Below are 27,678 nucleotides of genomic sequence, written 5' to 3' on the forward strand. Positions count from 1 at the left end.
TGGCTTAAATCAGTTTGTATGATAAAAGGCTTTGTGTAGGCTGCACTTAGGAATTTTAACATCTTTCATAAGGAAACCCTGTATCACAAGATGAAAAGACACTGAAAATCCATCTTTCTGTTTCATGTTCACAGCAACTCACCCTTGTGGCTTTTTCCATTTCCACGTAGCTGGGAGCAAAACCAGAACTGAGTCACTGCATGGGAAAATTACCCAGTTTGTTCTACATCTACAAGCAGCAACAAGATGTCTCCAGACCCCTTTCTGAAGGGCATTTGGGGTTGATTTTTTTCCTTTCCTTTCATAGTGTCATCTCAGTGAAATTTTAAATTCAACCTTCACTTAGTGCTGTGCTGATTTGCCCCTCATATACAATATAAAGCAGTAGATGCTTCTGGATCTTCACAGTGGTGCTTTCCTGATTGCAAGCACCTTGTGTAGCCTTGGTCAAAAAATGGTGAACAAGACAAAAGCTGAAGCAGAGAGCAAAGAAATGTCAGTTTTGTTTCAACCTCCTGCGGCCTTGCACTGAAGAGGGAACTGTTTGTTATGTAGTTAAGAGAGCTTTAAAAAAACAGTTCCCCTTGCTCTGACCTGTATTTAAAGAGTCCATTGCCAGTCCTCAGGGTTCCATTTTTGACTGCAGAGTCCTATCCTTGGTTCTTAGGAGTTGATATTGTGGTATATATAGCCAAAGGCAGATTATGGTTTTGTGGTGCCCTGGGCCAGAACAAATGGGGGCCCCTCCCCATCACTTCTGCCTGCGATCTCTTCCCCCCAACCCCATCCCAGTGTTTCTACTGGGGAGTGGGGTCAGGATGTAGGGGTTTCTCCTGCTCCCCAGCAGGAGCACTGGGTTGGCGGAGAGGGACATGCCCTGACCCTGCCCTGACCCTGCTCCCTGGCAGGAGCGCCAGGCAGAGCAGGTTGGGGCGCAGGGGTGCCCATTTTTCTGGGACGCCCCAGTTGGCCAGGGCCCCTGGGCACAGGCCCCGTTTGCCCAGTGGCTAATCCGCCACTGTATATACCCCGTAACTGTTGTGATTTTAGTTTTGGTATACTACACCTTTACACTTCTAGGAAACTACTGTCTGCAGAGGCGACTGCCATTTTGTGAAGCAGAGCTAATGCAGTATGTTATAGATGAGCTGTGCCGTGCACTTTCATGGAGGCTTAATTTTTGTTCTGTCTTGTTTAGTTGTTTCCTTAAATCTAAACAGAACCATTCAGGCTGATATATCACATTGGTACTCTTTGCGTGGAAAAACATATCCCGCCTCTTCATGCTCCGCAGAATAAAGAAAGCTTTGATATGGAAATGTCTTATTCTGAATCTGTTACAGATGTAGCAGCATTTTTTGTGGGGTGGTTTTCCCAGATGGTAGGCTAATCCTGGACAGTGACTCACAGAATTCATGGAGATGGGACAATCTGCAGTAAGGAACAATGGAGCTGAATAATCAGAGAGGAGACATTTTCAGAAGAACATAAATTTGTCAATTTTTGCCTTTAAAGGTCTCTCTGTCCTTAATTGCTATGGATTTCAATTTTTCCTACTTTGATATGCTCCTGAAAGAATTATGAAACAGCAAAGATAGATAGGTTCATGAGTTTTAGAGCTCCCCTACCTTTGAGGAAACTGAGACATTCAATAGTAATCTCTTGACATGTGATTGAGAAAACGATTGTTGTAGGAAGACATAATGCCATAATGTGCAACTAAGTTAGCCTGGCTATTTTCTATCAGGCCAGAATTTGGCATCATTTACTCTATATGAACTTGCTGCTTTTCCCCACACCCTTTCCCTTTTCCATGGTTTTGGTATCCAATCATGACCTGATTTTCTCTTTTCTCACCTTAACTTCCATGCGATAAACTGTTAGGGCTCATTCACTTCAGGAGGTCCAGTCATTTCCCTTGAGACCTAAATTATCAGTATCATCCTATCTAATGAGTTGGCTAGATGCCAGGACAAAGAGCTCTCTGCTTCTGACACAACAGCTGGAACAAAAGGAGGTAGCGACTGATGTTGTGGAGAGACGGTTGTTGAAATTAGTTTAAGTGGCTCAGAGTAATTTGCTTTCTGCTGAACAAATCTCTTGATAGCACATTCAGGTATCTGGTATGAGGGCAGCATGTTTGAATTTTCAGTGCAATACCAATGGGCCTCAGCATGCCCAGAATAATCAGACATTGTTAATGATGCCACCCACAGTCAAAACATAGCTCTAGTTTAATTAAAAGTAAAGGAAATGTATTGGGGGCAGTTCGGTGAGCAACTCTTAATGGATTGAAATTACCCAAAGTGCCAATTAATGGGTTTTAGGAATCCATATGGAAAATGACCTCTTTTTAAGGCCTTTTGCTCACAAGAGAGGCAAGACCAGAAAGTTAATGTTTCTGAGATGAGACAATGTATGTATTCCTTATCTTATACTTCAGGCCAGCCAAGCCAGCAGACTCATGACCTGCATTCTTCTTTCTCTGTGAGCCACAGACACTTCTGTGAGGACACTAAGGTGGCAGCTGCACCTCTTGCTGCACTACTCATGGTACAGATTGGCTCTGAAGAGCAACATCTAGGCCTCTCAACCATGGCATGGAAGGATGCTCTGACATGGGTCCTTGGTGGAATCTGGTGTAAATGGCTAAATGAGAATCCCTTCAAGGCTTTAAAATAAATAAATAAAAATCCCCAAATACTATCTGGGGAACTCTGTTTCAAGATATCAAATATCCATTATTTTGGCCAAAATAATAATTTAACAGATGAAAGATAGTGCCTATTTCAGTCACCTTTGCACTAGTTCCTTAAGCACTAGCGGGACAGGACATTAAGGAGAACTTCAGAGATCTGCGTTGCCTCTTTGCGTGGCCCTATTTAAAGAATGAAGAAAAGACAATCCCTGCCCTTACAATTGCAATCTAATTTACTATTTAAATGTAACCAAAGTAGAACATGAAGATACTGTAACAGACACAGAAAAGGGCTAAAATATATTAAAATGTGAATCAAGCAGTGAGAGAATCTTACAAACTTAATATTAAAAAAGTTGACATGGAGGAAGGGAAAGTTGTGGAGGAGTAGACTGGGAAACTGGATGAAAGTAGTATTTGGGCAGGACAGTAAGGATGTTTGGCTCACAAGAAGGAGGTGTGACTAACTATACCAGGGGTTCTCAAACTTCATTGCACCGCGACCCCCCCCCCCCTGCCCTTCTGACAATAAAATTACTACATGATCCCTGGGTGTGGGGAGAGGGAGCTGCAGCCTGAGCCCCATTGCCTCATTGTTGCCTTCGTAACCCTAGCATTAGACTTGCTGGGACCCAAGGCTGAAGGGGTGGCCATAGCATCCGTGCAGGCAGCTGGAGCAGCCCCCGTAAAAGTCACACACCCTTATTCCCATCACCTAGACGTTGGTGCAATATGCAGGGAAACTGAGGCACACACAGCATTCATGCAAAACAGTAAGACTCACATAGGCTCACAACAACATAACAAGGGGAACTCCTCACTCCATCACAGTGAGATTTGAGATAACAAGGCTGGTGCATACAGGGCTGTCCCTAGTTATTCTGGGGCCCTACGCAGCCCCCCCTGTGGGGGTGTGTGGGGGGCCCCAAGCCTCTGTGGTGGAACTGGCTTGGAGGGCAAGCGGGAACCTCCCCACAGCACTCACTGGCGGCGCAGCTGGTGCCGGACCGCTGCACTTCTCGCTGCCGGGGAGTGCAGGCCCGGCCCTGCTTCAGTCCTCAAGGGAGTGGGGGCAGGGCTGGTGTGGAGCTGGGGTGGAAAGAGGTGGGGTGGGGCAGAGCAGGGGCAGGGGCTTTGGGGAAGAGGTAGTGTGGGGGCAGGGCTGGGGCGGAGCAGGGGCGGGAAGAGGTGGGGCAGGGGCTGGAGCAGCATGCAGCTGCGCAGGGACCAGGAAATTTCCTGGTGCCCTACGCAGACGCGTACTTTGCATATGGGTAAGATGGCCCTGGGTGCATATATCATTTTCCTTTGATGAAATGAGCTTGTACTGTTCAGTAGTGTGCTGGACAGTACAAGATGCACATTTCTGGGGGAAAGTCTGGGACTAAGAATTTGTGGGTGTCTCCCTGTATGCAATTCATGAGTGACTGGCTCGTGTATTTAGCTGGGAGTGAATTTGCATCCTGAAGGTTGTGTGAACAGGCCAGGAGAACAGCAAAGCAGTGTTAAAGGTACCCCAGGCAAGAGAGCTAAGGGGATACCACTGTTCAACAGTCCAGACTGTACCCTGAGTACTGTCACAGAGTGATGATGTTCCAGGCAAAGAAAGCAATATGGGGAACAGGCATGAAGATGAGAATAGGAGTAGGAGACAAGCTGAGGAGCAAGGTGTGAGAGATGTGCAGAATGCATATGGGAAGAGGGGTGAGATGCACAGAGGGGCAGTGCCTTAACTGGTGTCAGCACTTTGTGTAGAACGAGTCAGTGCACCAGTGTGGGAAACTGAGGGGTGAGAATGAAGCAGTCAGAGCAATGGAAAAAGCTGGTGAATGCTGGATAGAGTGATGAGTTGAGAGAGTCTAGAGAACAGAAGGCTACAGCCCACCCAAGAGAAAACCTTGACATGAAGCAGAACATTAGTATGGGGTGTACAAGGCATTCACAAAGATATGGCCATTGCTTCTTCAGGGAAAATAATTTTTAAAACAGCCAGCAAAGATGCTAGATTGACAACGAAGTTTGCAACAAGTTCACCTTCAGCATGGGCAGCAGAGGTCATCAAAGCTGCCTCACAAACAAGATCATGTCTAATATTGAAGGTGTGATTGAGCCTCTTGGTCCATTTAACCCTCAGGGCCTATGCTGCAATTGCCAGCCAGCAGGTCATTCAGAGGTCCAACGATCTAAAATATTGCTAGCAATATCCTCCATTTTAAAAATAAAGAATATCCCTGGAGCTGGTGACATCTCTAAACCTACTCCTTATCCCGCCAGTAGCTGAACTTAAGAGGTGAGTAATGCCAAATGTTTTTTTGTGAATTAATGTTTATACAGGGCTCTGAGGCAAAGAGCTAGATGTGCTTAAGCTTTTTTTTTTTTTTTTGGTGTGATGTGGCATCTATTCATTAGAAACCAGAAACCGTTTCATGTTGGCCACCAAGCTGTTGTCACAGGGCAGCAGCTTAATCTGCTGCTGTCCTGGGACACAGTGACTCGGACATAAAAGGCTGTGGTTCCCATTTCCAATTCCTTCAGTTATCCAATCCCTTTATTATTAGGTTTTTTAAATTTAGAAGCAGAATACGGTGGAGCCGTTTTATAGATTGTGATCAAAACAGACATTGCCTGCACCAATCACGGAGTTCAAAGCCACCAAACCCAGAGGTTTCTAAGTCAAATGTGCATAGAAGCAGCCTCTTCATTTTGCAAGGAATGGAGTAAGCTGCAGTAGGCATTAATTTGCACTCACACAAGATGGGACTTTCTTTACTGACAGCCAGCTGTTGTCACACTCCAGAGAGTAGCTCTCAGACTGGTGCAAAATTCTTTCCTAACTTTGGAAACAAAGACACTGCTTCTGCTTTCATCCTTACGATCAATGAAGCTCAATAGGTATGTAAGTGAGAGACAAGCCCGTCAGCACCAATAGGGCATAACTTTTGGAGAGGAATTTTTTGATCCTTAAAGCCACATAGTCATTTGGGATCTTAACGCCTCACCCCAGACATGCAAGGCCTGAACCACAGCTGAACTGCTATGGTTCCACCTGCTTGGGGCTGGGGGAATACAGACTGTGAGGCGTGGCTCTTCAGCCTCCCACGTGGCATAGAGCATAGATGTAATCACAGAAGTCGGATTGGAGGGCAGGGATAGAATTGGGCATGAGATGGAATGAGTCCTGCGCTTGCGTTGATGGGTACATTAACAGGATAATATAAAGCTGAAAGGACATGTTCACTCCATCTGATTATACCTGTTCCATAGAACAGTGCTACACATCAGCAGTCTCTGTGGGATGATACACTGGGGCTTCATGAATGAGATAGGGAAGTGGCCAAATGGGCCCATAAATATTGTGCCTCCACTGACCATAAACCCTGCAGGGAGATGAGGAGAGCAGCAGCCTGTAGCTGTTTTTATAATCTATGAGGCATGGTAGCCGCTGCAGGCCAGTTGCACAAGTGCTCCACCAACTTCCTTTGGACTAGTAGAGATTTTCATCACCCCCTCAATCTCCACACTGGTTACTCATACAAAGCCAGTCTACTTGGGTTTTCTATGGATGATTTGAACTTCACCCTATAAAGAGTGATCACTACAGACCAAATTCCTCTAAACCCTTTCTAGTTAGTTTCTTCCTTTTTGATAGCAGCTTGTTTAATTACTGTTTCATCGACTTTTCTACATTCTTTAGTGGCGGGAATATAAGCACTCTGTCTCACAACAGCTTTAGCCTGGAACATTTGCTTCCACAGTTCATAGAGAATTGCAAAGGAGGAATAAAACCAGTTAACATAATTAAAAAAAAAAGCTTTGTATATTTAATGATTTTAAAAATACTCTCTACAAGGTAACAAGTAAACAATAATATAAGTTTGCCATAAAAGGAATCCCCCTTTTGAAAACTCAAAAGTGATTGACATGATAGCTAAAGTTTAAAACACTTTGTCACTTTCTAAAAATATTACAATGGAAAAAAATAGAAAAATCCCAAATAACACACTTACAAAACAGGTTCAAGTGGATTCTTTGGTATTTTTTGGCAATCCTATTTTGTTTACACTGGGATAATTATTCCTCTCCTCTTGTAAAACAGAGAAGAGCTTTCAATATTATATCTGATGCAAGTGCTGGGTATGATTCTGTTGCTGCTGAAGTCTCTCGGAACTCCCACTGGCTTTCATGGGAGCCCTCTGGAAACAACATTATGGTAACTCTTAGTGATGAGCAGTCATCACTCTGAGGCAATGTATTAGGAAAGCATAACTTCATTTGCTGGTTAACCAGTTCTGTTATCCAAGATAAACAAATGCACTGCAATGAGGCATGCACTGGAGAATGTGTTTAGACATAGGCTGGAACAAAAATACCAGACATCCTTTTGTGAAAAAAGACTTTACTTAAGTGCCTCCTGACTAGGTATTCTACATGGTGTGATTTTGTATTTACCACCAGGCTGGTCTCTTATGCAAAAACTCAGAATACATAAAGACTTGGGACTGTAGCTTGAATTATCACAAAGAAACTTGGGTAACAATATTTTTGTTTTAAATCACAAGTCCACTGAGCATCACCTGGACCTCATTTCCTGGAGCCTGATTGCCACAACTCCACAGTTAAGAGTGGTCATGTAATGTGACCTGTGGTCAAGTCATTGTTGTGTCTGCTACATATGGAATTACCCCTTTAAATATAGGGTGTTGCTTTGGTGACTATGTAGCCCAGGAGACCCATGGTGTGTCCGTAGGTCAGGAAGGAAAATATGGAAAAAGTCCAAAATCTGAGTGAAGCTCAGAGCTGCAAAAGTGCAAATGATTCATAAGAATTTGTCATAGAGATAAGTGCTATTTTCTCTTGTAAAATTACAGATGTTCTAATCAGATGTTCCAAAATTAATGGCAAATTAAGCCTTTTCATGGGGAATTATGATGCCATGCATTTTCATTAAGTCTGATCTTGTGAGATGTTGTGTACCTTCAGAATCCACTGATGTCAGCAAGATTTAGGGACATTCAGCAACTCTGAGTAAGTCCCTAGGTCTGCAAAAAAAAAAATCTTTAAAGTCTGACAGATATAATTATTTGAAAATGCAAGTAAAGGTGGGATAAACATATGTGAATTTATATTGTTGGGAATTCTTCCGGGTTTTTTAAATATTTTGTGGCACTAAGATGTTATTTTAAAATATATACAATCCTTCCTGCTCCTCGTGAGGAGGTTCTGTCTATCATGCTATATGAGGATGATTTTTGCTGGTTTGAGCTTTGGCTTATTGTCTGTTATGTAACTTTTATATATACACTGCTCAAAATGACTGACGCCTGTATGCAAAATAAAATTAAGGGTACAGTTAATTTTTTACTAAATTAATTCAAATTGAATAGGTTCTGGGAAGGGATTGGGGTTCCATTAGAACTATTACATCTACATCATGAATTGCTACAAATAAGATTTGACAGCCTTGTCCATGTGCCACATTTAAGTTGAAGCAAAATACACAGTATGCCCCCCAAAAAGAGAGTGCAGCATCCAATTAACGGATATATTGAAAACCAGACAGTATATACAGTGATATGCACCACTTAACTGATGCATACTTCTAAGGTGCTTACATAATGGTGTCTTATGGAATGTAGCAACATATACATATATGCAGTGTATACATATATATATGTATATTAAAAACATAATAGGGAAACAGATATACCCCCAGATCCCTGAATTTTAGATTTTCTAATCCATAAAAATGTATTTAAAATATTTCATATAAAATATTTACAAAAATTGATATTTACATAAACTAGGACATATTTCCAGTTTTTTAAAATAATTTTTACTGTCCATTGATTGGATTCCATTTTGTTTGTTTCAGAATGATGCCATCTGTACCAGAGAGCGTTTAAACAGCTGTGCGTGATGAGACAGTTCTGTTACTCGGTCGACCATCTCCTGCAGGGCAGCTGGGTTGGGATAATACAAAGCAGCCATCTTGGTTGCCATAACAATGTTCTTTAGCAATTCACAAAGCTGGTTGCTGGAGTTCATCACTTTGCTGCGGATATCCTGAGTAGTCACTTGCCTTGTGAGCGTGTCCCCAATGAACACCAGTTTGTGAGCGCTTAAAATGACAAACTTGCTGTGAGCGACGAACATCCTTGGTGGCTGAGCAGCACTGACACAGTTAAAAAAGGCATCGATGGCATTTAGGAGAGAAACAAAATGAGTCTCGCACTGATCAGAATAAAATAAGAGCAGCTCTCTGTCTTGAGAGCCCACAGTGCTGCTTGCAGTTTGAAGACTCTGAGGCGGCTTCCATTTTGAGATGTCATTCTCCACAGGCTTTGTGATCTCTTGCTCCAGTTGCTGGAACTGATTGATCTGAACAGCAAAGAGAAGAGTCTCTTCAAAGAACTATTAACACATCATATTACCTCTTTATAATTCACAAACCTATCCTGCCTTTGATAAACTCAAATACATTTCACGCTGATTTCTTAATACCCTGTACACTAGCTGCAAGCACAGTTTCTAAATACTGTCCCCATAGTGTGTAAATGATTTGGTTTGGGTATGTTACTCACAAGTAACTTACATAGCTCATCTAAATGGGAGCCAATTAATCCTTTATACCAGAGTGTACCATTATGTATATCTGTATATGCCACATATAGGAAAACTACTGTAGACATTTTTGAAGACTTATGGGACATCTTTACATCTTCCTGTAAAATCAGATGCTTTAGTTACCATGAGTCCAACTACACAGGACCAGAGAAGTCATACCAATCTAAAATAGCTTTGCTATATTTAAAAAGCTAATGGTTTTAAGAACTGATATATTGGGACACTACAGAGTCAGAAACAGTTGCTGTCCATCCAGTTGAGAATCTCTCCTATGATAAATAGCTGATACTTCTATCTATGCATGATCGTGAGCTATCAAACCTTAATCTTTGAGCTCCTCATTGCTCTTCAAGCAAACAAAAACACACAGGGAAATTTAAATACAAAACCTTACATGAATGTAATGTTAAGATTACAGCTTTAAATGCTCACAAGTCAGGAAATACAAAAATCAAGGGTTACCACTTGCACATTGCACATATGGAGTATTCTTGGTTACTACATTTGTAAATATTTTATATTTATGAAAAGTGTACATTTTATGTCAGCATGTTGATGAGTTATTATTACTATGACAGCTTTAACATTTTGTTTCCTGATCTTTTTAGTGTTTAAAATCACAACTTCATAGTTATACTAAGATTTTTTTTTAATTTAGTGAGGTACGTATTTAGACAGTGGGTGTGCATAATCTATACTCGTATTCCGCGTGGGCCAGTTAATACGGCACTGGACTAGGACTCAAGAGACCAAGGTTCAGTTTCTGGCTCTGCCACTGCCCTGCTGTGTGACCTTAGAAAAGTCACTTTACCGCTCTGTGCCTCTACTTCCCCTCCTATATAAACTCTGTGGAAGAGGACTTGTCTCTTATTATGGGTATGTCTAAGCTGCACACTTCTTTTTGGTGGCAGTAGAGTATATATGTGTGTAGCCCCCAGCACAGGTATAAATAGCAGCGTAGACCATGAGGCCTGGGCTTTGGCAAGTAGAGTAAAGACACAGCTGAAGGGTGTGGGTATGTATACAAGTGCACACCCTATACACTCTCTACTTGCCCAGGCTGTGCCTCCCTGTCTGCACTTCTGTTTTTAGCAGTGTAATGTCCCACTGCCTGCTCACGCCTGGAGCCTTCCCCTCCCACTTCTGCAGTGAAAAGCTCTACCCGCTCCCCACTGCTAGAGCCCTTCCCCACCTCAGGGAAAGACGCTTGCAGCCAGGAGGCAGTGGGGAAAGGTGGTGCCATCTCCCAACTGCTAGAGCCTTTCCCCGCCACATGGAAAGACTCGGGCGGAGGGAGGCAGCAGGGAAAGATGCCAGCAAGGGGGGAGACAGCTGGGAAAGGCTCAGCCAGTGTGGATGGAGCCTGCTTTTCATATACCCTACATGCTATCACCAGTGGTGTGTAGTGTAGACGCAGCCTATGTGTATATACTGTGTCTAGTACAGAGGGGCTTCTAGGTGCTATAAAAAGAATTAACCTCTTGAACAGACATGTTTGAATGTGCTTTCAGGGGACAGATCTCTTCCCAGCAAAGGAGATCTCTCTCAAATACACAGGAAGAGCTGCAGTTCTGCTATCTAATGGCAACAAGGTAATCAATGAGATGACGATGCTGACTTCCAGGCTATCTCCAAGGCCTGGTCTACACTGGAGAGGGGTGTGTGTGTCGAACTAAGGTACGCAAGTTCAGCTACACGAATAGCATAGCTGAACTCGAACTACCTTAGTTCGAAGTACTCACCCGTTCAGACGCCGCGGGATCGAAGTCCGCGGCTCCCCCGTCGACTCCACCACCGCCGTTCGCGGTGGTGGAGTTCCGGAGTCGACGGGAGCGTGTTCGGAGTTCAAACTATTGCGTCTAGATTAGACGTGATAGTTCGAACTCCGAGAAGTCGAACGCTACGCGTCGACCCGGCAGCTAAGTATAGACGTACCCCAAGAGTCTGAAAGGGCTAAATTGCCATAGAGGTTCCTGTCTTCTTTAGTGCCTCCAGGGCTGAAGAAGATCTACAGGAGAGGATGGTGGGAAACTCTCTCACGTGCTAACCACTTCCGATTCTGAGGGGAGAGTGGACTCCCTCGCCTCCTTTGTTGCTAAGCCGCCATTAAGTGGCTGAGAGATGAGCTCCTTCTCTTTTATTTGGCTGACACATCTCATGGTACAAAATGGCCTGCATGCTGCCTTCCAAGTCTGACAGCTGTGTCTGACTGGACATACCTGATGATGCTCCAGCTGCATCTTGTTCTGCTTGATGATATTTTCTTTTTCTAGAAGCTCTTTCTGTTGTCTTTCAAACTCCTCTTTTCCCTGTTTGTCACAAGATAAAAATAGACATTCTGTCAAACGGTAATTCTCTAGAGTTAATAATTAAATGCCTGTGGACAGTGTGGCAAACGTACCTTCTTGTATTGCCACCTTAATTTGTAGCACACCCACAAGAGGACAAAGAGGACATGGACAATGTTATGTTGGTGATAGGCTACAGCCATTATGTAGAGTAGTCCCATTTGAATCCCATTCTTGGGATTCAAACAAATTTTTAAAATCTGTACCCACTGTGCAGTCTGGGTTGAATGAAGTTTCTTAGGCAACTTTTGATATACATCCATTAAAAAAAAAAAGAAAAAAAATTTCAAGTGTATCTTGGTGTGACAGTCTGCTTCCTGTCTTGCCATGAACAGTTCTTACAGAAAGGAGCATGCAACAAATCTTAATCTGCATTGAGCAGAACAGTGTATCTGGCTCACTTACCTGTAGGTGAACGTAATCATAATCATCCATCCAGCTCTTCTCAGAGCCCTCATTAGTGATACCAGGGGGATGCTGGTCTTTATTCAGAAGTGGGGGCAAAGAACTGCCGTGGTCCTGAGTTTTCTCTCTCTGATGTAACAGCTGATTCTGGGGGCTGTTATATGCATAGTCAGTTGTATTCATAATGTTCTCTGAAACATTCTTTAAACGTGAGCTGCCGGATACCTGTTTGAATAGCATCTCTGCATTGATGCTGATAGTGGTGGTCAATTGCTTGGCATCATCTGGGACTGTCCTCGCCACCATAACAAATCGGTCTAGATCATCACATTTGTTTTGGGGTTTGTTGACCGCCAAGATGTTCAATGACCAGCTGTAGCTACTCAGGTCATGGCTGGTCTGGGTTAAGATCTGGTGAGAATCCTCCAGTCTCTGCAGCTCCCTTCTCATTTTGTTATAGAGATTGATTTCTGAGAGACAGGAAGCATTGGCTGTTGTTCCTTTTGCAAACTGAAGATACTCCACCAACGACTGCTCTACTTTCTCCACAGCAGTGTGGATTTCATTGATATTTTTCTCCATGTACCCATAAGACCGCCAGTCTGTGTTAACAAAGGCCATGAGATTAGAGACCACAGTTTCCACTGTCTGCTGAAGCCAATAAAGTCTCTCTATGGCTGTGTCTGGATCCAGTATTAATCGTTTGTCCTGTGAAGGCGAGGCTGAAAAAGAAGACTCCTTTGAAGTTGTGGAAGATGTAGACATGTTACTCCTGGTGCTGCCTGTACTGGAGAAAGACAATCTATTTATCCCATCTGTCACATCTTTCAATCCTTTGGTGTCTTGTGTAGTCTGTGGTGGCACATCATACACACCTTCCCTTCCTTCTGGATTTAGACTTTTGCTGAATCCCGATTGCTGTCCAGGAAATGGAACCCCACGAGGGGTATCGTATACATCCTTCTGAGGAGCAATCTGCTGACCAAGAAATTGATTTTGATGGCTCATTGGAATGTCATACAGGCTATGTTTGCATGACAATAAATCATTAGGTAGAGGGACATCAGAGGTAAATTTCTTGCTAAGTTCTTTGGTAGTGGGAGGAGGGATGTCATAGACTCCTTCTAGTCTTGCATTATGGTTCACCGAAGAAGGGAAATCCAGCAAGTTTTCCCTCAGCCCTGTATCCTCTCTGCATGCAGATGCAGGAACATCATAGATCTGAAATGCAGAAAGCAAGCCATAAGCGCAAAGGTAAAATAGCAAAGACATCTCCATTAAATTAAAATTCAAGGGAAATGTAGGGAGGGTAGGGAATCCTGGCCTCAGTGAATTCAATGGAAGATTTGCCACTGACTTCAATGGGGCCAGACTTTCAGCCTGGATTTCATGAAGTCAATTTTCTTACTAATTAAACAATTAGTAATTTCCATCAAAATGAACATTAAATCTTTTATAAGTGGGGGAGTGGGAGGAGGAATTGGGTGACCAGATGTCCTGATTTTATAGGGACAGTCCCGATATTTGGGGTTATGTCTTATATAGGTGCCTATTGCCCCCCACCGCCTGTCCCGTGTTTTCACACTTGCTTTCTGGTCACCCTAGAGGTTCTCCTAAATGTAGCTTTAGCTCTAATTTATAGTTACCCTACATGAGGTTAGACATTATGTTACAAAGTGTTAATGAATGTGTAAAAAGCCTGAGGGAATATTTAAAGTACGAGAATTCAATACCCCTATTCAGTGTCATATGCACTTTTATGTCTAAACACGTCTTCAGTCTGACATGAAAATTCATGTATGATCTACTGAAATTGCATCAGACTTACCCCTTTTATAGGAGGTATATCATACACCCCTTGAGCTCTTGCCTCTCCCATTGGGACTGGATGCACAGGCCCCTTAACTGATGCAGGGGGAACGTCATATATCTGAAGAGAGAATAAACCTGTTACAGAAAATAGAGCCATCCCATGATAGCTGTGATTTCAGATGAGTTCTCTCACATTTCATTTATTTTGAAACAGAAGGAAGAAGAACAGGGCTTTAGCTTTTGTGTATGTGGAGGCTTGCAGGGTGGGCACGGAGAGACAAGTATGCTTGTGATAGCTCCCGTTAGTGGGATTGTGGGCTGGCCAGATGAAGTTTCTGAATGGAAACACTTTCTTTGAATTCCAGTCACAAAGTTAAATCAAGATCTGCACATAGGACCCTTTCATCCTCTCCTTATTTACAGATGCAGAGGGGACTGAATCATGACAGAGCTCTACTGGGGTGGAGTCAGAAGAAGAGATTGCCACAATGGCAGGTACGCGTCACAAGATTTGATACATGCAGTGTGGGAGTTGGCAGGGGGCACAGGGACCCAGGATCACCCTTTTTTGAGGTAGCTGTACTGGGAAATCTGTAAGGGTGCTCAGTATACACTGCCAGCTGTCCAGCTTTAGGGGCTCAGGATCATTCCTGATATCCTGGGTTTTTGCATCTCCGAGATGACAACGGTGGGGGGATAACTGTGGCATCATTGTCACTCACTCCCAAAACCTTTGAGACTTAATGCTTGACCTTGTCAGATTATGTACCCATTGCTCCACTTGGTGATGTGGGCCACCCTGCTGAGAAGATTGCAGGGACCAGACCTTTTAAGTGTACTACATGGTGTGGTAGGTGCTGCATTACAGAGGATTCTGCCTCCCTGTCCTGCTGCACTGCATTCTCAGGTGATGCACTGCAAGGACAGGCAGCAACAGCAAGGGGTGGAGAAAGGAAAAGGAGACTCTCCTCTGGCAGCTCTTCGGCTCCTGCTCTTCGTCCCTGACGAGCAGGCAAGTGGTCTCAGGAAAGAAGTGAGCCAAGGAACTAACAAGTTTTTTGGAGTGGGGAGGGATTAATAGAGAATGAGCAGACTGCCCCCCCACGCCCGTCACACACTATTTAAAGAAGGGCTGGGGAGCAAGAAGTGGGTCAGACCCTGACCTGCGGGGTTCTTCAAGGGGGGGCGGGCTCTACTTGCTGTGAAAAGTGTGCTGGTCCAGCTCGCCCCCTCCAACTTCCCCCTCCTCTAGTGGAAAACAATGGTCATCTCCTGGGCTTGCTTTCTCTGCTTCTTAGCGAAGAGCCTGGCTCAGGGCTATCAATGCAGCAAGGACCTCAGAGGGGGCAGAGCAGGAGCAATGGAATCTTCCAGAGTGGTAGGCGTGGCCTGAATTAATCTTTTTTAGGGACAGCTGGTGTTATGTTAATTGTACTGTGGGAGGGGTGGAGCAGAGCTCTGGGCCTGAATTAATTTCTATGCAGCATCGAGAATTAATATTTTTGGGAGAACCCTAATCAGGAACCACTCCTTCCCCTCCAAATCTCCCTCCCACTTGAGTGGGTGGACTCCACTTCTCACGCCAAACTCCCACGTCTTTGAGCCGCCTGGGTTATAATCTCACAAAACCTGTTTACCTAATGCATACAGTGAGGAAACATACTTAAAAAAAACACTGTAATCTGCCCATTATGGCATGATGATTGTTCCACGTTTTGGTCATTTGTGATTCTGGTGCCTTGGCAGTTTTGACTGTTGAGGGGTATGCCGGGGTGTCTGCTAAGGGGGAGCTTTAGCTTCACATTTCCTGCAGAAGCTGTGTTGTCAAGGGGCCCTGGTGAGCAGACAGGGAGTGCATAGTTCTTGGGTTTCTATATCCTGGAAATTCATAGGCTTTGGAGGCCAACTTCCCTGGTTGTTCACAGGAGCAGGGGCCCAATCCAGTGTCAGGAAAATAATCTAGCAGACATTTGGTAAGAACAACCTCCTCGATGGAAGTAGCTAGTACGGGGACAACTGTGCTCTTACTAAGTAAACTAGTGCCCACTGTGCAATAACAGAAGGAGAAAACACTTTCTTTGGCAACATATTTATTCTGTTCGGATATTTTGTTGGACCAAAACAATGACTCGTATCCCTTGGCAAGTAAATGTGATTTTGATGTTTATATACTGCCAGATGGTTTTTTTGTTTGTTTTTTTTTTAACATTCAAATGCATTTTTTTTAACATTCAAACGCATTTTGTGCACAATGTCATAGAAAAGGACATCTCATCGGCGTCCGCACCGCTGTAGCACATCTGGTGAAGACTCTATTATAGTCTATAACGACGGGACAGGAGCTGTCCCATCATTATAATTACTCCACCTCTATGAGAGGCGGTAGCTGTGTCGGCAGGAAAGCGTCTCCCACCGACATAGCACTGTCCACGTCGGCACTTAGGTCACTGTAAGTCATTCAGAGGGATGCCTTTTTTACACCCTTGAATAACATGTTATTTTGACATAAGCAGTAGTGTAGACCTGCCCTAATTGAAAAATATTTTCACTTTGGAATGACATAATGTCTCCTGCACTTCAACTGCAGATAAAATGGAAAGACTTTGTGTAGCTTTTCAATGCCGCTGACCATTTTATTGGTACGTACCCCTTGGGAAGGACGAACTGGAGGAGTATCGTAGATATCTTTCTGGTATTTGGAAGGGAACTCATAAACATAACCTTGTCCTGTCCTGACTGGAGTTACTACCTGTGGGTTAAAAGAGAAGGAGATGAAAACAAAATTACTTGAGGCACTTAGCATGTTCTGTCTGTAATTGGATATGCTTCTCTACACAAACATTCCAGTGTTATTAACTTCTACACTTTTTATCTGGCAATTTTATTAATGAAAGTCCCTACAGACATCTGATATTTTTTTAAAAGTGTATTCCAAAACTATACTTATTGGTTACAATGAAACCATTATTTCTTCCTTGAGCAGCTCTGCCACTGGTATAAAATGCTCCTGCAGCAGTTATTTATTAAGGCGTTGAATAACCTCGACTGGTGCTCAATTCCTTGCTGGATCAGGCTCTATGATCCTAATCTTTGGCCTCAGAGATACTTAGGTACCAACTGATTACAACAGGAGTTAGGTGCCTAAATACCTGTGAGGATCTGGGCCTAAAATCCTAATCTTTCAACCTTTTCTAATGTGAGTGGCTCAGTGACTTCAGCAGGGCTACTTGTGTGAGCAAGTCCTAAACAATGGAGCATTTGTTGTGGCTTTGAAGCTCCTTTAAAAGGAAGATGCTAAAGCAGGAAATTTACTCTTGGGTCTTAAGTGTAATTAGTCCACATTAGCAGCTAACAGACTGGAAAATTTAAGCTGTTCTTGAACTACACTATGTGACAAAACCATCTCTGTGATGGTGAGAATTGACATTGCTCGTGTTTTCAAAACCATAAACTGCCCACACTTACTTCAAATAAAATGTGGTTAAAAATAAATACATTACATCTGGGACAACCATCTGCATGGCAAGAGTTCAGCATAGTTTGGTTGAAAAGAAATGTTGTTACATAAGCCCCTGAAAAACAGTGTTTATAGTGGAAATAGTGATATACTTTAAATTCTGTCTGTGCAATTTAGCTCCAGTAAAGAAATATACAGTGTAGAACAAAGACACACAATGACAGAATGTCATAGGATTGTACAAGAAATGGTTTCAGGTTCAGCTGAGGAGAATTGTGAACAAGGGTCACTTAAGTTTCCTTGTAAATGTAGGCGAGCTATTAAACAGAATTCCTGAGCACACTGTTGGTAAAGATCACACAACACTTTTTACAGGAGTAAGTCCCAGTGGCCCATCCAAATTCCACTGTGAGTTTTGCCTAACTATGGATTGCAGGACTGAGTTCCTGATGTTTACACTCTGCATATCTCTATTCTCCCTGAAAATTCAATGGAATACACTGTTCTTCTTCACTTCCTGTCCTATGTGTTTTGCGGCATTTGCCTCTGCACTGTTAAACAGCTGCTGAATTCCTCCGCAGAGGGGGCTGATGCCATTCCTGAATAGCCTCGGCCGGATTCAGCCTGACTGACGTAAGGAAGTTAAGATGCCATGGGAGGATAGAGGAGTAGCATTCACTTCTGGGGGATGGTAAATGGTACTTCCATAGTTGCCCTACCCTTGGGTTTCTGCCAGAGGATGGGGGAAGGCTCAAACAGTTTACATTTCCACTGGAGGCTCTGATTTCCACTAGGATGCCAGGCTGGTATTTAATAGAGGTGAAATTAATAGGTTCTACAGAAATTAATGTAAAAACGTATAGAATTTAATAGAGGAGGATCTCTTTCCTATAGAATTCTATATCAGGAATAGAATTCTCCATTAAATTTTATCAGATGATTAAACAGAAAACCTATGAGAATGTTCTCATTTGCCATTAAATTCTACAGGACTTTTTCATAAGAGATCACCTTGGTCATTACCCATCCCTGGCCATGGTTACACACTTCTGGAGCTGTGTTGTCTGCCTGTGGACTCCCTGGAGGAGTGGGGTAGGGGGAATAGCAATCTACCCCTTCTTCATGCGGTCTTTCTGCCATCAGGGGACGCTGGAGCAGATCCTGGAGTGAATCTGGCCAATATATATATATCGTTTGCAATGTGCTTTGGGATCCTTCAGGGTGAAAGGCATGATATGAATGTAAGGCATTATTAGCTTACTTTTACTAGACTGGCAGATGCTGTGTAGAATTCCAAGTGTGACACCAAACACCAGTCAAAGACAGGTATTAATGTAATGCAAACACAATGAACCTCACCTGGCCTACTAACAGGTTTCCATAGTAATGCTGAGCACCATAGTGTAAGAGAAAGACCTTGGAATCAAAGGACTCTCTCTTAAGCATGTTTACTCACTGTCCCTTCCAGGGATTTCTAAATTGCAGTGACTATTTTGCATCATTAATAAGCCCCCAGGGTTTTACAAATGATCCTCCAGTAGAGCAGACATTGCAAATTAGAAACAAAAGGTTGTTCCTTGGGTAGCCATCATCTTTAATCCTTTCTCTAATGTGAAAACTCTGACGTCAGGCTGCTTACTAGATTATGGGGGAAATGCTCAGCCGCAGGGTTGAAGAATTGTAATGCTCTGGAACTCAGCCAAAGATACCAGTGCAGCCCTGGGGAGGGGCAGCGGGTGATTGCTAAATTGTTGAAATTCAAGTTTCTTAATTCCTAACTGCCGTTTTACAGTAAAGGGCACTGGGAGTCAGCCATAGAGCAGCCAAACTGTATTTGAAAGTAGGCACGCTAGATTTCCAGTGCTGCTAGTCCTCCATAAATGGACTTCATTGATATCAGTGACAGTTTCAGGCACTGAGGGCTTGCAAGGTCGAGCCCTAAACCGCATCATTTTGGATTTTATGTGCGGCTATTAACAAACAAAAAGTCTGTTGTTGTTAACAGCATTTTATGTTCTTGAAATTATATGCCTGAATGGCAATGTATCAGTTTAAATGACATCCCAACCCTTATAGGATGATGTATACATAGAACAAAAGCTGTATTGTATCTCCAAACATTTATAGGAGAAGCATACCCTCAAAACCACGATCTCTGTCGTGCAGTAGATTCTTGTACATCCAATTATTCGTTTACAGCACACCACAGAGTTCTCCCCACATTTCTCAGAAAAAGCTGTAATAGTTGTCTACTGTAACAAGGTCTTAAATTAACTTAAATGCCTGTTCTTTTTACCCAATGTACTGCTGTACATAACTAATACGTTATGATGTATGATCCTTAGTAACTAAAACCAAACTAGACTTGTCAAAATGAAATAAGACAAGCACATTTTGTGATGCAGTATCCTTTTTAATTTGTGTGTTTGCTCCCTTGCTGTTTCACAAATTCAGATAATCTGCAATGGGTGGAAATAAGGTGTCTAAAAAGTGATTAGTGCCTGGTTTTCTGAGGGTGGTGGATGCTCAGCACTTTCAGAAAATCAGACTCTTTTACAGTGATGAATCTGGACAAAATGAAGAACCAAAATCACAAGTCGCTTTTAAAAATCTTGGCCTAATTGTTTAATCTTTACTTTTTAAAAGTCAAAATAGTACTTTGTAACTTAATGTTAAAGACCTCAGAAGAAAGGCAATGTCAGTATAAGAAAACCTTTCCTCTCTTATCTCCCCCTGGTACGGCTAGTGGACATTTCTGGTGTTTAGGAATTTACTTCCTGACAAATGTCAATGAACTCTAGGTTGTCTTTCTTCCTCTTTTTTTTAAAGAATGCCTGTGGTCATCTGGCTTTGAAAAATCCTGCTTTTCAAACCAGCAATTTTCCTTGTTTACGCATTAAAAGAAACAGATGGTAAGCCCACAAACTATCTATCCCAACATTCTCAAAACATTGCAACCATTTAATCCATGCAGAGCACTAACAGGGACCAGCTTTGGCTCTGGTAAAACATCTAGTGAGCATACAGCAAACTCACAGCGTTAAAAACAAAGACAATTGAGCTGGAAGTTTGTTCTGCTCTTGCTGAGGGCCATGCTCCTCCAAAAACGATTGCTTGGGCCTTTTCCATGCCAGTTGTGTGTTCTTTAACCAGAAAAAAGAGCTGAATATGCATGTACTTTGTAAAGTATCCAGTTCTGTGGTTCATTAAATCCCTTTTCCTTACACATAAGGGAAAAGCCTTTCCAGCATTAAATACTCAGCATTAAAATGGAAGGAAAACTGCCATAATGTTCCTAAATCAGATACAACAGGCGGATTTTCATGATTCCTGCAGATGGAGGTGGGTTTTAAAGTGCAGCTGATTTTTCATGGAAAATGTTATAAACCATTGGGCCAAATTTTATTCTCAATTTCACTAGTGTAAAGCTAGAATAATTCCACTAATGCCAATGGAACTACTTTGGATATACACTGCCCTAACTGAGCAGAACTGGGTTTATTTCCTTAGCACTTCTGCATTATTTCAGTGTTTTACAATGGTGGGTTCGTCTCTTTGTCCTGTTTTACCAGTGAGGAATCTGAAGCACAGGCATGTTAAGTGACTTGACCAAAGTCACACAGAGAGCAGAGCTAAAAATAAAGCATAAGTGTCCTAATTCCCACTTCCAGGCCTTTACCACAGAACCCTACCGACTCCTGCAGTTTGGTGTTAAAGTGGCAATTCAGCACATATGGGGGAGGGGTAACAGTCTTTATTAAAAAATATGACAAAAGGACATTTGCATTCTTATCTGAAGGGCTAACTCACTGATGCTAGTGGGAGTGCTGCATGCCCCCTTTCAGTCAGGTTAGTCTGTGCCTGCTGCTAATTCCCTTCTCCTCTTCCGTGGCCCAATCTTGTTTCTATTGAAATCAGCTGCAATTTACTGTTGGCATGGCCCTACTATGGAGGAAAGACACAGGGTGAAGAGGAAGAGCCTGTGTTGTATGAGAAACTGGGAAAGTCTAAAGCTTTGAGGCAGGAAAGATGGCTAAAAAAAGTAAGTAAATGAAAGAAAACACACAGCTGCCTGTGTGGTAAAGTGCTTTTGTAAATGTGTTCAGAACAAAAACTGCAGTTGCTGGTACAGTGTTTCCCAGGCCCCTGGAAGGTTACATAACAGCCACCTGGCCCACTTTTGTTTTGCAAAGAGAAGCAAACAATCAAAGAGAATATGAGGAAATTACGTGAGAAAGGGAATTTGAAATGAAATAGTTTCCCCACTGTCTTTAACTCTTTCTGGGCCTCTGAAGGAAAGAATGACATGAGTCATTGGGAAAATTAACCGCACTCCATATAGACTGAGGGAAGTGCAGCTACTTAATTTTCTTCTGGGAACTGCTGGGTCATTTGAGCAGCAAGAACATGTGTTAGAAACTGGTGTCTGAAGACAATAGGAGTACAGAAAGAACCTTGCTAATTAAATTCAGTTGTTATTTTTAAAAATGAACCTAGTGTTTACTCCTTGCAAGTTTTCATAGCAAAACAATGTAGCCAGATCTCAACTCACTAACTGACATTTATTTACCCACTACTAAGCAGTATTCCCTGCCATAATAAATGAACAAAGTACATATTATGAACCAGTAACCTTGATTTTTTTTTTAAACTGTGTGTTTACTTAATAATAATCTACAATGGGTCTCCCAGCCTTAATGACAATCCACTGAAGTTTAGATATCCTAGTTACTCTTACTTGACTATCAGGCTCCTTTCATGAGTTACTGTAAACCCCATTGTTATAAAGATGCAGCCTGTTTTCAAAAGCCATTTTTAAGTGAAGTTATAACCTAATCTAATTTTTAATCCAGGTCCACTAACTGACAGATGGTGTATCTTGCCATAAAATGCTTCCTCATAGTATCCTCAGCAGAGAGAATAGTTGCTTAATGGCCATGGGAACTGAGCTACCCCGAAATGAAGTCCCTTCAAGAAAAGGCTGAGTCATACTCATACCTGGGGCAGCAGGGGGTAAGCGTGCATAACGTTACTTGTACTGTACCTTGTTTGTGGCTAGGATTAGGACACGGATATATAGTGCTATCAACCTACTGTATGGAAAGATTAAATGAACAAAAGCATTTTCCTCTTGGGTGGAGTGAGATATATGCTCCATTGTCTGGTGGAAAATTGAGAAGAATGTGAGATTCTGTAGTTTATAGCTCTGATTTTTTTAGGCTCTCACATGAATTTTCTTAGAAATAGGTTTCAGATGGCGAAATATCAGTAAAGAAGGAGATGTGACAAATGCTACTCCTACCTAGAACTGTTTCATTTCATGTTGCTGCCTGAATCCTAAGAAACTCTTACTTACCTTTCTCCCACCATTTGTCTATCTGTTCCAATCGTATAAAGACTTATGTATGTACTTTAACTTTATGCACTGTAAGTTCTAATTATGTTAATTCACAGTGCATGAAGTCATGCATGTGTTTAAATTTCTGTAGGATTGGGGGCTTAAACTGTAAGCTTTTTAGGGCAGGAACTGTCTTACTATGGGTCTGTTAAGTGCTTAGTACAATGGGGACCAATCTTAGTTGGGGCATCTGTGCTACCATAATAAAAATACAAGTGTTTTTTTTTAAATCAGTGTTGATTTTTGTCTTTTTTGAGCCAGCTTAACACAGGTTTTAAGCTGTGAGCCTGTAAAATATAAAGCAGGAGTTGTGTAACTTGTTCTGAATATGCGGGAGAAGAGAGAAAGAAGGCAATAATGCACAGACCTTGATTCAAGCCAGAGAAGATGGGTGATATGGGTACAGTCAACGTGGCCACCCAAGATTTTACAACTTTCACCTAAGAAATCCACTTCCACTTAATTGTCACTCAGCGATAGGCCTGCCAGTTTATTATATTATTTTTCAACTATATATTAATCTTCATTTAAAGTACTGCCTATCTTCTTACTAATTTATTTTTCGCTATGAGGTTATTTAAATGGCCTGATTCTTAGCCAGCATAAATGGACATAACTCTACTGACTTCAATGGAGTTACGCTGATTTATAGATGAAGAGCTAGCCTGGAATTGTCCTACTCTGATTTGCTGCTGTTCTTCAGCTGCTTGTGATTCCAAACATACATAAAATACAAAGACCCTTTCTGCAGGCTTTGCAGAATGGGCACTTAAAGAGAAAAAGGATAATCATTTGTGCCACATTTTCACTTGGAAAAACATATTGCTTTTTATGACTTGATCCTTTCAGGACCTGCTCCTACTGATGTCAACATTAGGGCTGTCTGCCAACTAAGTTATTAGCAAAACTCCCATTTACTTCAGTAGGAGCAGGATTCAGGGCAGGCAGTCCTTGACTGCAGAGTAGGCTAGGAAGGGGGTGTTTCTGGGCCACTGATAGAGTTCATTCCTTTCTGTAGATACTGATAGAGGGTCAGAACAATACTTCTGAAGATAAATTTGCTGTTTTTTTATTTTTATTATTATTTTGGATGGGAGGGGGTAAATGCACCAGATTGCACAAAATAACTAGTATTTAAGAGGGGGGGGGAAATTCTCAAAAGAGGAAACTCATCCAACACTTTTTACACAGATTTTATCCCCTCCCTCTGAAAATTAATCATTTCAGACTGAGTGACCTCATGATTTCTATATGTCAGTGTACTCCCACAACCACTAAGGGTCTGATGCAGCACAACATTTGTGACATGAGAGGTCATGCACTGTCGAGTACTTAAAGTGAATGATTTGTGCATGGGTGGAAGGGTCCGGTGGATAAATCTCATTCATAATGTTTTGGGCTCATCAGTCACTGGGAAAATATACTTTTGTGCTAAAGAACAAATAGTCCCTCTAGCAGCCTGTGGCTTAAATTCTGTTTGGAGCTAAAGTTTTTAGCTAATGATGGACAAAACTCAGTACCTCAATATTATGGTGACTGGCCCACTACAAATATTTAAGATAGGACTTTTCTAATATGGGAAGACTAAATTGTCTAATGAAAGACAAAACAAGAGAATATAGAGACAAAATTTGTTGAATGCAAAACATTTTTACTGTTGATAATTATATTACTAGAAATTTTGTTGGAATATGTGGTTCTGTTGAAATCAAAATGGTTTGTGAAATTGAATCACGTTAGCCAAAATTTTGTTGTGGAAGAAATTCCACCAGTGTCAAAACATCCTATTTTGACATTTCTGGAATGAGTTTTCATTTTGAATTTTTCCATTATATAATTCAAAATTTTACAAGTTTTTAAATCTAAAGGATTAGTGCATTAATAAAAATGAATCTTAAAATATATCATACTGATTTCCTTATGCTACTCCCTATTTTTCCCAGTTTGGACTGTGAAATAAATAGAGCTGTCTGAAGAACTGGAAATTGCCTTTCACAGGGGATTTCAATTTTTTAAAATTTGTTTTCATTCTCATTAGGAACAAAACCTGAAAATTTTGAAATTCTCCACAAGAAAATTAAAACCCCCCATTAGTTTAGATCTATTTGACTTTTTTTACATTTTATATTCTACATAATAAACATTGTCATTTTGAAAGGAAAACTCATTCCACAAATATTCCACAATATTCCACAAATATTGAAACAAGATTTTCTGACATTATTGGAACTTCCCCCTTTTTTCTCCAAAATGAAATTTTGTTGAAATCAAAATGTTTAGATTTCAACAGAACTGAATTTTCTAATGGAAAACTATTCCCGCAAAGTTTCCCTCTCCCCGCAAACCCCTTTAGAAATTAGACGTGTTCCTTTTGATTAGATTCACTTTCAGTTAATAGTCAACTCCTCTTTCTGGTTCTCATGACTAGACCACTGCTGTTTCCACTGCTGGGTTTCCTTCAGGGGAATGTTTAAATCCTTGAAACCAAATATTTCATTAACTTTTTATAAATGTAACAAAACTTTCTTTTTGAAACTAATGACCTGATTCGGTGGGCAGATTCTGGTGCTCATGCAGAGTCCACCAGTGTGGCTCAGATTGTTGGTTCTTTTTATGTAACCAGGAGAAAAAATATGCCCTGTTTTTTCCAAATAGAACTGATTGAGAAGAATCCTATGCCTAGTGAGAGGTTGTGAGTAATGTTGAGCTCATTTATTTACTCACACAGCAACGGTTGAGTAAAATGTGGGCTTTGCCTCACAATGTGTCTTTACAAGTCAGATCAGTGACTAACTCCTAACTACATCTTATTTCAGCTTGTGGGTGAGGGTTTCTTCACTCAGTGGTTTTCTAAAACACCAGGGAGGCTAGATTAACTGCTGATAATTGCACATGCTTTATATCTGTAAATTACTGTTCTGTTACTCATGGGAAGTTATAGTAAAACACTCAAACATAGTGAAAGATTGCATGCTTTCCTTGTTTTAAATATATATAAACAGTTTCCATTAAATTGGAAGGAATCATCCTTTCAGCACATTATATGAAACAGAGCACTGACTGTTGAGGCTAATGTTTCAATTCATGCTGTACTCTGAAGTTTTGCTGTATGTTTAACACTAAAGCAACATTTTGTTAGGAAGGTTACAAATCCCCAAAGTAGAATTTGCAACGTGAAAGAAACAGAGACTAATTTTGTTGTTTTGAGTCATTTAAATGAATCACATCACAGGAAACTGTGGTATTTTTGGAAGAGGATATATTTTTATGTTGTCTGAATAGAAATATTTGTTGTTTGATTGCAAAACTTAGTACTTTTTCCCCCCTTTAGATATTAAAATATTCTGGCATAATCAATGCTGTTTTTTTACCATGCTCAAAGTGTGACTCTTTATAGAATGTGAAACAAATAAGCAACCAAAAAATAATGGGGAGGGAGAATATTTCTGGAACAAATGTCAACTGCTGTTTGTTTCCTCCCAAATAAGACAGTAGTTGTTTAATTGGGAGGAAAAACGTCAGAACGTGGCTGAACTGGTGAACTGGCTTGCACTGCTGAAGTCTGGGCCAAAGCTGTCAGGGTGGTGCTGCTGCTGCTGAGGAAATGATTCTATGAGAAAGTAGAAACAACTAGCAGCAAATTCAAGTTCCTGCATTTCTTGTGTACCTAAAAAACCCACTGAAGGCAAAGAAGGTTTGGAAAAGGCAAGGAACGTGCCAGAGTGGGGTAGCTGGTGGTTCTGTTCCACTATGGGCTTGTCTGCTCTTGGAAATTTACCAAAATAGCTATTCTGGAATAATTATTTCAAAATAGTTGTTTTGGAATTAGCACCTGGGTATACATTCTTATTCTGGAACAAAAGTGCCTTCTTCTGTTTTAGCTTAGTCCACTGTAGAAATGTTGATATATCAAAATTCTGAAAAATTTCAACTAGAAAATGCTGAAATGTTTTGTTTTGGTATGGGTCTACATCTGCTTGTGTCACTGCAGTGCCTCATGGGAGTTGTAGTTCTGGGTCCCTCATGGCACCATTCTCTCCTATAGGTCCTGCTCCCTGGCTGGACGACGTCTCCTAGGATGCATTGCAGGCTTCCTGTGACTGAGCTACTATAGTCCCATATTTTGTCTTCTGTTGAATTTTTTGACAGAAAATTCTGCTGACATCTCTCATTTCCTGTGGAAAAACTTTTGATTTTGATGCAACTCCATTTTCCAATGGGAAAACATTTCATTAGAAATTTTCTGACTGGCCTGTCTTCCAAGACAGTGGGCACTGTCCTAAATCAATGAAAATAAGTGAGAGCTTTTTTAAACCGTTGTTTTAGTGCTCAGAGCTGTTACTAACCTGGGGATGACTATACCTTCTGTACATATAACATATACTTCTACAACACATTCCAGATGATATCAAAGGAATTTTCAAACAATGAATGTAGCTTCAATTCACCCCTGCATATTTTACAGATGAGGTAGCTGAGATACCGAGAAGTTGCCCTGATTACACAGAAGTCTCTGGCAGGGGATAGAATCCAGGTTTCCTGACTGCCAGACTACTGTCCCTTAACAGCAAGACTCTCCTATCTTTTTGAGAGCATGAAGGGAGAGCAGGGATAGAGGGAAACTTGTAAGAGAAGCAACAAAGAATCCTGTGGCACCTTATAGACTAACAGACGTTTTGCAGCATGAGCTTTCGTGGGTGAATACCCACTTCTTCGGATGCAAGGTTCTGAGATGGATCGGGGACTGAATCCGAAGAAGTGGGTATTCACCCACGAAAGCTCATGCTGCAAAACGTCTGTTAGTCTATAAGGTGCCACAGGATTCTTTGTTGCTTTTACAGATCCAGACTAACACGGCTACCCCTCTGATACTTGTAAGAGAAGGCTTTTTATTCTTATTCCTTGGATACTCTTTATACTTTCGAGCATGATAATT

At 41.6% G+C, this 27,678-nt stretch overlaps 1 protein-coding gene and 1 long non-coding RNA gene across 5 annotated transcripts in view; one reads left to right on the forward strand and one right to left on the reverse strand.

The window, feature by feature from the left end:
• Positions 1-6,496: 6,496 nt before the first annotated feature.
• NEDD9 (neural precursor cell expressed, developmentally down-regulated 9) overlaps positions 6,497-27,678 on the reverse strand; it is a 140,455-nt gene continuing 119,273 nt past the window's right edge. For all 4 annotated transcript variants that reach the window (XM_039526144.1, XM_039526145.1, XM_039526146.1 and 1 more), the window contains 5 exons: positions 16,535-16,636; positions 13,904-14,005; positions 12,076-13,296; positions 11,542-11,631; positions 6,497-9,076 (listed from right to left, as the gene is read on the reverse strand). In XM_039526144.1, the coding sequence (XP_039382078.1) occupies positions 8,567-9,076; positions 11,542-11,631; positions 12,076-13,296; positions 13,904-14,005; positions 16,535-16,636 (2,025 nt within the window). In that variant the 3' untranslated portion in view covers positions 6,497-8,566. The remainder of the gene's footprint in view (positions 9,077-11,541; positions 11,632-12,075; positions 13,297-13,903; positions 14,006-16,534; positions 16,637-27,678) is intronic.
• LOC120398605 lies at positions 21,175-27,360 on the forward strand. The gene is made up of 3 exons (XR_005594574.1): positions 21,175-21,386; positions 22,198-22,357; positions 26,788-27,360. It is a non-coding gene; the product is annotated as an uncharacterized LOC120398605 (long non-coding RNA).

This window comes from Mauremys reevesii, linkage group 2 (genome assembly GCF_016161935.1).
Source record: "Mauremys reevesii isolate NIE-2019 linkage group 2, ASM1616193v1, whole genome shotgun sequence".
Lineage (NCBI taxonomy): Eukaryota > Metazoa > Chordata > Testudines > Geoemydidae > Mauremys > Mauremys reevesii.